This window comes from Pezoporus flaviventris, unplaced genomic scaffold, assembly GCF_033815535.1.
Source record: "Pezoporus flaviventris isolate CSIRO_AGI_PZ_B2104156 unplaced genomic scaffold, CSIRO_AGI_Pfla_v1 ptg000063l, whole genome shotgun sequence".
NCBI classification, from domain to species: Eukaryota; Metazoa; Chordata; class Aves; order Psittaciformes; family Psittacidae; genus Pezoporus; species Pezoporus flaviventris.
In genome coordinates this window covers 4031825-4041370 of record NW_026892611.1, presented here as the reverse complement: position 1 = coordinate 4041370, position 9546 = coordinate 4031825, and the positions used below count along the sequence as shown (strand labels likewise).

Here is a 9546-nt window from a genome sequence, read left to right as displayed (position 1 = left end):
TCCTATGTTTTGCAATGGATTTGGATATTTCAGAAGAATCTTTGATTATTAAACTGGAAAAGCTGACCTGACCTTAAAAACTTTAAAAAATCCAAAACAAACAAAGAGAGAGTGAAAAAAAAACAGAGAGAAGGATTTTGGTATTTAAGAACATCCTAATACAGTACTTATGGTAAAGGAGCCAGTAAAATTGTGGTAACAGAAGTTACTGTGCTTTTTAAAACTGCAGCTGAACAAAGACTGCACCTAAGAAAATTAACTGGAGCTTGATGCAGCTTGTCAACAGGAGCCTTCTCACTGCATTCCTTTCAAATTCTTGCTCTCTTTACTCTTAACCAATTGAAATTATTTTAGTGAATTGACCAATAATTGTCTCATTGAATTTGAGGAGACAAAAAGAACAGGCCTATACAGTGACATTCACAAGGTTACCAATATCAATCATATGAATATGTATGAAGAACTGTATTCTCTTTCAAGAATATCCTGCAAGCATCATTTCGTGTATTATCTCATTTACAACCCTACATTCAACAGTAGATGTGCCTTCAACAGGAGAACAGCCAAAGGCTTGAAAATACTTGCTTATCTGGTGGTTTCATCTGGCCAGGAAAACAGAATATAGATTCTAAAACTACTTCTGGTTTATTGCAAAAGCACTACTTTTTTAAAGAGATCACTTTAGAAAGGCAATTTATTTGCCATTGGGTTTTCCCATTACATTTTTTTTTTGTCTGGTGTTAGAGTGTATATCATAGGTATTTTAAGTATTGTCAAATCATGCTTAATGCCCCTACACGTTTTCTACTTGTCAGTGTACAGGAACCACTTCCAAAGGTTACAAAAAATTAAAAAGCACTTCTTTTTGCACTCCATACAATTCAGGTCACCTCCCCAAGGCCTGCTCAAACCCTGCTTATTTCTCACCAGCAAAATGAAAAAGAGGAAGGCACCATTTTAAGGCTAAAATAAAACAGGTTTCGTTTGAAAAAACACTATAAAACCTTCTTTAAAAAATAAAATCCAACATGATGGAGGCACACAGGATGCAAACGCCTGTGTTTCCTTCTCAACTCAGGTCCTCTGTTTGACAATACATTGCAAACCAGTAATTTTCAGAGTCAAAATTTTATGAATTGTGAGTTTATTCCAAGCACCTAACTTCATCTCATAGAAACCATTCATACTACTACCCAGCAATTCGGAGTGCACTGAGGCATTCTGAATTTAACTTCCAGAGTTACTAAATACTAAAACCATTTCATAATAGCACTAAACACACCTGTCATAGATTAGTGATTTACTTGATAGTACGGTGTATTTAGGGCTTCCTTTTCTGGACACCAGTAACTAACACCGTGGTTACCTCCTGTGGTAATTGCCCACCCCACTGTCTCCACTTCATGAAGCGATAGCAGGTTCCTGGCTGCCTAACTTAGCCATACCACCCACAGCCACCATATGTTCCACACTGCAGGTTAATAAGAACAGTTTTTCACCTTTCCCTCCCAGAAACAAATGTCAGCATGGCTTACAGCCATAAGCTCTTTATTTAATATTGAAGCAAAACAATACTAACTTGACCACAGTGCCAAAACTTGACAAAGTATCCGGAGTATAAAGTTCTACTCTATTTCATTTTAATTAGTGTCCTTTGCAATTAGACAAATGATGAAAAGCACATGGGGACTGCCAAGATGAATCAAGGACATCTGGTAACTTTAACATTTCAACATGAAACAGAGTAGGTATGTCAGATGCTCTTATGTGCTGTTTGAAACAACTAAAAAAAATAAAACACAACAACAATTTAAGAAAAAGACTATCTAAAAGCTTTTGAGTCTTTTCTTGGACAGCCTTCATCACTGTTCACCACACAACACTAACGTGATTGTGTATCTTGTTGAATTAGCTGTTACTTCCCTAAAATACTGTTATAATAGAAATTTTTAGAGTTGAGATTACACTAAAATTATCTGGATTATAGTTTCTTAGAAACTCCAACTGCCTCTGAATTACTAGTGAAAAACTACTTATCATTAACTTAAAGCTGCTTTTTTGATACTTGCACTGATGCACATTCTCCAGGCTTGTGACTCACTGATGATGTACACACAAACCTAAAAAAATAAAAACAAAATCCAGCAATGACATCATCAGCTGCAACTGTGGGTGATATTTTCAAAAAGAACTGCAGTGTTTTCTACCCCTCAAACCCACCTGGCATTCCTGAAGAAATGAATGCTACATTGGAAATATATAAATTGTATATATATTGAAAGAAACTACTTGGATTCTTTCAGGACAAGCTACACAATTTTCCGTGGCTCTAACAGCTTTGGCTGTGAAAGTCTAAGGCTAACTGTGACAACCACATTTTTAACTCTCAGGGCTTTTACATATTCACAAGATTGCAATGTGATCAGTCAATGCTGTTGCCAGAAATATTCTAAAATTAGTTTGGCTCTGAAATAACAATTCACCAAACAGAAGATAGATTTACAGCAGCACCTGACATGCAGAGCTAATTACTATAATGCAGAGAACACCACATTTCAGCAAGCTACTGTCCCGGTTACAATCCGTTAAAACTTGAGAGTATTTTTGCCTGCAATTTGGCCATTTTTCAAGGTGCAGCTGACATTAAGGATACCACTGCCTCCCATGTGTACAAGTCATTTTAAATGCGTGGCAATTATACCTGTTGGTTGTTAGTATTTATGGACCTGGTAGCTCTGAAAACAGCTTTTCAGCAGCAATGAATAAAACAAAGCAAAACACCTTTCACAAATGAAAGACATTTATTAAACAGCAGTAGAGTATCAACTACAGGTTGTCTCCCACTGACTGGAAGTTTTTTTAAGTTTCATTTGGTGTAGTATCTCCAGCTACTTACGAAAACACTCCAGCTACTTACCCCTTCACCAGAACATTGAATAGGTAGAGACCGTGTAACTACTCATATAGTGATCTCAGAGAATCACAGAGCGGTTTGGGTTGGAAGGGACCTTAAAGTTCATACAGTCCCAACCCCTGCCACAGGCAGGGACACCTTCCACTAGAGCAGCTTGCTCTAAGCCCCTGTGTCCAACCTGGCCTTGAACACTGCCAGGGATGGGGCAGCCACAGCTTCTCTGGGCACCCTGTGCCAGCGCCTCAGCACCCTCACAGTACGTGCCAGGTTTACTGCAAAGTGCTGGAAGTCGGAAAATGCGACCCGCAGCTCCCCTTCCCACCCTTCACCAACCACAGCTCTTCCGCAGAGGACATTTCTGCTGACATTCCCTATGTTTAATTGTCGCTTTCCCTCACGCTAACCCCCTCAGTTTTCCCAACCGCTCTTCACTCCGCCCGGCAGCGAGGAGAGGCCAGGCCGGGTCGGGCCGCCCCCAGCCCCGCTTACCGTCTGGCCCCGTCCTGAACAGCGAGCGGGAGCCCGCGAAGGCGACACCGGCGCCGGAAACGATGAGCGCAGGGAAATCCTGAGGCAGAGATTAGGTAACAGGGAATGTGCTCTCAGGTTTCCTTCGGGTTCCTGTGAGGAACCTACGCGTCTGGCTGCCTTCGCATGACTCATCACATCGGCGCGGCTGTCAGAGCGCCTGCCTCCCCGCCTCAGCCTCCTCCCACCCCTTCTCCTCCCGCTCGGCTGCCGTCCTGTCCCGTCCCGTCCAGTCCAGTCCCGCCGCTGCCGAGACCCCCCTCACGCCGCAGCCCGGACCCCTCGGACCCCTCAGCCCCCACAGCGCCGGCCGCGCCCCCGAAGTGCGCGCGCCCCCTCCCTCCCCCCGCTTCGCGTCCCGCGGCGTGCGCGTCCTCGCGGGTCCGGCTCGGGTGCGCGCGCGCAGGCGGGAGGCGGCTGGCGGCGGGCAGGGAGCTCTCTGCGGGCGCAGTGCTGATCCGCCGGCGGGCGGCCGGGAATGCGAAGCAATGGCCGCGGGCGGCCCGGGCAGCGGCAGCGCGGAGGAGAAGAGCTACCGCCGCTTCCTCGAGCTGTTCTTGGGCGAGTTCCGCGGGCCCTTCGGGGTAGAGCCGGAGCCAGAAGCGGAGCCGGAGCCGGCGCCAGCGCCAGCTCCCCCCTCCGATGCCGACGCTGCGGCCGCCGCTGCCGAGGAGCCGGGGGCAGAGGGAGAACCGGGAACGGCCGCCGAGACGGAGGAAGGTGAGGGCGGCCAAGACAACGAGGGCGGCCAGAGCGACGCCGGCGACCCTCAGCCGCCCGCCCCGCCGCCGCCTCCCCCGCCGCTGCCCTCGCTGCCCCGGCCGCTGTCGGAGTACATCACGGAGGAGGAGGTAGAGGGCGAGTGCCTGGACCTCTGCCTGCAGCAGCTCTACAAGTAGTGAGTGCCGGGCTGGGGAGCCTCCCGCTGCGCGGAAGGGATGAGAGGGGAGTGGGGTGGAGGGGACCCCCAGGCATGGGGATGGGGGATACCCCCGTGGGGGGGGAAGGCGGGTGCTGGGTGAGGGGATCCCTAACCCCCGTGGGAGGGGAGGGAGGGTGTGGGGTTGAGGGAGACTGTCCTGTGAGGGCAGGGTGCTCGGGGAGGGGAAGATGCCCGAGGCAGGGAGTTGAAGACTTTAGAGTTGAGCTGCTCGGGATCAAAGCGTCCTGCTCTGTCCTGTTTCTCCCTGCCCAAAAGACGCCTCTGCTCTCTGCCCCCCTCCTTCCCTCTCACCGGGACAGGGAGGGAAGAAGCGAAGGGAATAGACGAGGAAGAGCCCCGAGCATCCATCTGGAGAGCAGCTTGCCTGGGGAGGGAGAGCGGTGGGGGGAATGTCTCACGCTCTGGTGCCAGAGCAGGAGGGGGGGTTGCCTGTGGTTGATTGTACTGAGGCTTGAAATTGATATGTTCCCTGCGTGCGGGTTTGTAAATGGGGAAACCTCTGCCAAGAAAGAACAAGAGGCAAGGAAAGAGAGGCAGTCAGTCCCCTTTTCCCCCTAAAAAGAAAGAAAAAAACACATGGAGAAAACCACACCGTGTATTTTACAGACTAGGGAGAAAAAAAGAAATGGAAAACCTTAGGAAAAAGCCTTAAGAGGAAGCTATCCATAATCATAGGGCTTTTTCTACCGTCAGATGGGGAAAGCCATCTATATTCTGTTCTGTATGGAGGCAGTTTCCAGATCCGTGCTTTCTAAAGGCTGGTGTATAAAAAGAGGAAACAGATGGGATCTATTCCCTGTGTGAAAAGTCTGTGGACTCAAACCGAAAGATCAGTTACCAGTGCCTTGTATTGTGCTCAGCTTTGGCTTTGAAGGCTTGAAATAGAAATGGTTGTTAGTGGCGTTTCTTTAGGAACCTTTTTAAACTGATGCCACAGGAGGAGACAGATGAACCTGTGAAAATATGCACAGCACACCGGGGAGCTCTCTGCCATTGAGCTGATAATTGTAATGAGAGGTGTTACTCAGTCGCAAAAATAAATAAATAAAGAACCGGGTTTTACAACTGCATGGTCTGCTTCTATTTAATTCTCATCATCCATCTGCGTTTGTGGACGATAGGGACGGCACGATGATAGCTGCAGAGGACAAAGCTCTCCTGTTCACACATGCTCACCCTGCTACCTTTGGAAAGCCTTTCTCTGGAGAACAGCAGCAGCACATTTCATAGGATGTGGTAGGGAGGAGAGAGGCAAGTCCCTTCTGCACATTTAGAATGTGTTTGGTTGTTGGTTTTTTATTTTAACAGACTTGTGAAATCGAAAGTCAGATGAGTGCAAAGTTTCAGACACAGAGCAGATTACTTTAAAATGTTATTAAAAGTGTATCTATGAAATTATTTTGAACTTGAATTTCTCCCCTGTCCCCTTCTCTCTCTGTGTGGCCCCACATCTCAGGACAGGCACTCTGTATTCCACAGTTTCTGAGGTCCATATTAATGGATGAAATTTTTAAGCACTAAAGAACCCCCAACAAAATCCAACATTTTGAGAGTTTTTTTTATATAGAGATAGCTCTTGACAAGTTGTGGGGTTTGGGGTTTTATTTGTTTGTTTTTCAGTGTTTGTATAGATTTTTTTTGATGGCTTCTGAATTAAGCATCTCTTTGGCTTTGTTTGTGGTGAAATCAATGCAGACTTCCTTCTATAGGCACATGCATTATGAAACAAAAAGCAGTATCTACCTCAAAATAAAGGGAGGAAGGGATCCTCTTGTAAGAAAATTGTTTTCCAAAGGCTTAAATACTTTGTCAGTGTATTGAAAATGTGTTTTTAAGCAGTAATTTAGTCTTTTAACTGAAGATTGATGGACATTGATTTACATCTACCTAATTGCAAAGTGTAAAATATTTTTAAAATATAAGCCAAATCGAGTAACTTTTAATACAGAGAGCTAAAGTGAAGTAGTTTTTCTTGAGTGATGGTGGGATCTGAGGTAAGTGCAAGTACACAAAATTGGTCTTCAGATAAAGTATTGTATTTTTAGCACATTCTCCCATCACCAGAGAAACTTGAAACTGTCACAGGATTATAAACCAAGCAAAAGTGGAATGTCTTGCCTCTTTACAGCTAAGGGCTTAACTGGTCAGATGATTCTGGAGATGGGAAACTTCATGCATGTGAGTGAAGCTACTCTAGAGCCAAGTGGTTATGATAGTGTTAAAAAAAATCCCAAACAAAACACATGAAAACTCCTGTGAAGGGGGATATTTTATTGGTATGTCATTAGCAAGAAAGACTGTATTGTAAAGGCATGTTTTCTGTAACTGTAACTATATATTAGTCAAATGGCTGGTTTGCATTATATGTAGCATGAGGATAAAACCCATTATGGTGAAAAATCCAACAGCTGTTTTTCAGCTATTTTAAGCACCCAGCTTTAGTTCTGTTGGAGGGAGGTAAGACCATCTCAGAAATGAGAACATACTGCCAATCATGAAAGAACACAATAGTTTTCTGCTACTGTGTAGGTCAGTGTCAAAGAATTGCTATTTACAAGATTTTTCCTGCTGTTTTCTGAAAGACTCATGTTCCCCTTTGAGATTTCCAGTTCCTGGTTTCTTTCTAGAGACAGCATATGCTTGGAAAATTAGATTAATGTAATCTTTATATCTGTCTAAATGCCACAAAATGTGTGATGTGTACTTTCTTGGTGCTCCTCAACAGAATGAAACTCATCAATAGGATGTAGGTTAGAGGAAAGAAATAATTAAAAATCAGAATAACACTTGATGAGCTGCACTGGAACATTGGCTGAGAGCTTGAAAGTTCATTTTGTGGTTATCTTCTCTAACATGTTGTTCAAGGGAAAGCTATGTAATTTAAATAGTTTCTACATAGAAATAATAAACACTAAAGACTAAATCTGTTAAATATGAGACCCTATTGCTTGTTTCCTTTCATTCAGAGTAGACCTCATTTCTGACTTAGTTTGAAGGAAGAAGTTAATACCTTGATGTAGTGAAGTTATGTATCATGCTCTGTTCTTCTCCTCTTCCTACTGATACTTTTATTAAATCAAATGTGTTTAAAAAGCTGGTTCTTGACAAGACATCTGAAAAACTAATCCACAAATATGTCGTTGCTAAGAGAGAGCCAGACTTAGTTAAATAGTGCACCCTTAGTGCACAAATTTCTCTTCCCTGTAGAAATGAAGTAATCTGAGAAATTCAGTTGTATATTGTTCTTGCTTTTCTTTTTCTCTCCTTTTTATTTCCCAGGCTTTGAAGGGAATATATCTAGTTGGTATCATTAGCAGGCTCAGGTTTACTTTCAGAGATTTTGGTGGTACAATATTTTGCTTTCAAGTATTCATTTAGAAACATCTTTAGCAAGCTTAGAAAGTGGGCCTGTTGCTCCAGTGTTGAGATTTGCAAAAGATGGTAAGTAAAATAAAAATCAGATTGAATGTTATGTCATCTCAAGTGCTTAACTGAGGTGTTGATGACAACATGATTATTTTGGGGACAACAGGAATCTTGCTTTGACTTGGAACATGAAAGGGAAAACTTTGAAGCCCTGCACTTTTAGATTACTTCACAGAATACTCTGCAGCATTCACTGAATATCATAGATCCCAAGTTTCAGATTTACTTCAAATATTGCATTTTAAAAGTTTTTTAATTAATTGTTTCTTTGTTTTAAAGAGAGGAAATATTTTTGTTTAGGTTTATGTGTTCCCCCCAGTGTTGCTATGAAAAGTAAAGCAATGTAGGCTCAACCTCTTAACACTGGAATTATGTAAAATGTTGGCAGTAAAAAAGAATGGAATTTTAGGCCCTCAACTTGCAGTTTTAGGCTAAAGAGGAAGAAGTTTTAGTGGTCCTTTATGTGAGCAGAAATCTTTTTTTATAAAGTAAGCTCTTAACTTGGAAAGAATGTTCCTCCTGCTGTCTCCATCACTGATGAGTGAAGAGACTGTAGCCTCCCTTTACAAAGCAGATGTGCAAGTTTTTAACTTGCTTTCTTAACCCCTATTGTATGAAAGCTGGCATTGTTGTCACTGTAAATTGAAATTCCTATATTATGCTAGATTAGCTTTCTCAACATCATATTAAATAGGCTGTGATGTTTTACTTTTTTATAATACGTCTTTTATCACCTGTTGATTTCGGTCTCAAAGCCCTTTTAGGAAAAATAATTAACTACTTGCCATGTCTAATATTAATCACAAGGACCAACAAAAAAGAAATACCACCCTTTTTAAGATGGTACTTATCTCATCATCTTTTATGAGGTTTTACAATGACCTGTGCTCACAAGAAATGACTGGAGTAGCTATTGGCTGCACCTGTTTTTGGAATTTCTAGTGGTTAATGAAGAGGTTTGACAAAGACCATTAAAATTCCCACCCCCAGCTCTGCTGATGATTTGATTCTACACCTTGGCTTGGTCCCGGGAAACAGCATGAGTTTTATGGCTGAGGAAGGGGAAGGGAAGTGGGGCAAGTTGTAGCTGTAACATCTCACTGGAGCCCCCTCCAAAATTAGGAACCTCTTCCTGAGGATAGTTATTGAGCCAGCAACAGCGGGCTGGAGTCCTGGAGACTCATTAGTGAGCATCAGGCTCTGCTGCTAAGGTGTAGAGCCTGGGGGCTACAGCTGCTAATGTCGGCAACCTCAGACCCAAGGGTCTAGAAATCACAGTGCTCTCTGTAAAGAACTTATAAATCATCTGACAGAAGCATATGCAGAAAGTTGGGAGAACTTCAGTATTGGGCAACATGGTTTAGTGTGAGGTGTCCCTGCCCATGGCAGGGGAGTTGAAACTAGATGATCTTAAGGTCCTTTCCAGTGCTAACTATTCTATGACTGTTATTAATGCCTTATTACTCTTTAAAAGAACCTGCTATGAAATGCAACCCATGTATTGGATGATGATGGTGTCAGAGCATAGAGATGAGCACATTTGTGCACGTTAGAGTGGAAATCATTATAATCTACAAATAGGTGGTATTTAATGATAACCATTTTCCAAACACAACTAATGGTCTACACAGTGAGAGATTCTTTACGTTGCTTTTAAGGCATATTCAGTTCATGCTCCCACGCTTTTAAGAACACTGAATCAAATCAAATATTTTGATACTCCTGTTAAAAAAAG

The 9546-nt window shown here is 43.2% G+C and overlaps 1 protein-coding gene across 1 annotated transcript in view; it reads left to right on the top strand.

Moving 5' to 3' along the window:
* The first annotated feature begins 3795 nt into the window (after positions 1-3795).
* The window catches only part of PPM1E (protein phosphatase, Mg2+/Mn2+ dependent 1E), a 65042-nt gene continuing 59291 nt past the window's right edge, over positions 3796-9546 (top strand). The window contains exon 1 of the mRNA XM_061470255.1: positions 3796-4340. Coding sequence (XP_061326239.1) covers positions 3931-4340 — 410 coding nt within the window. The 5' untranslated portion in view covers positions 3796-3930. The remainder of the gene's footprint in view (positions 4341-9546) is intronic.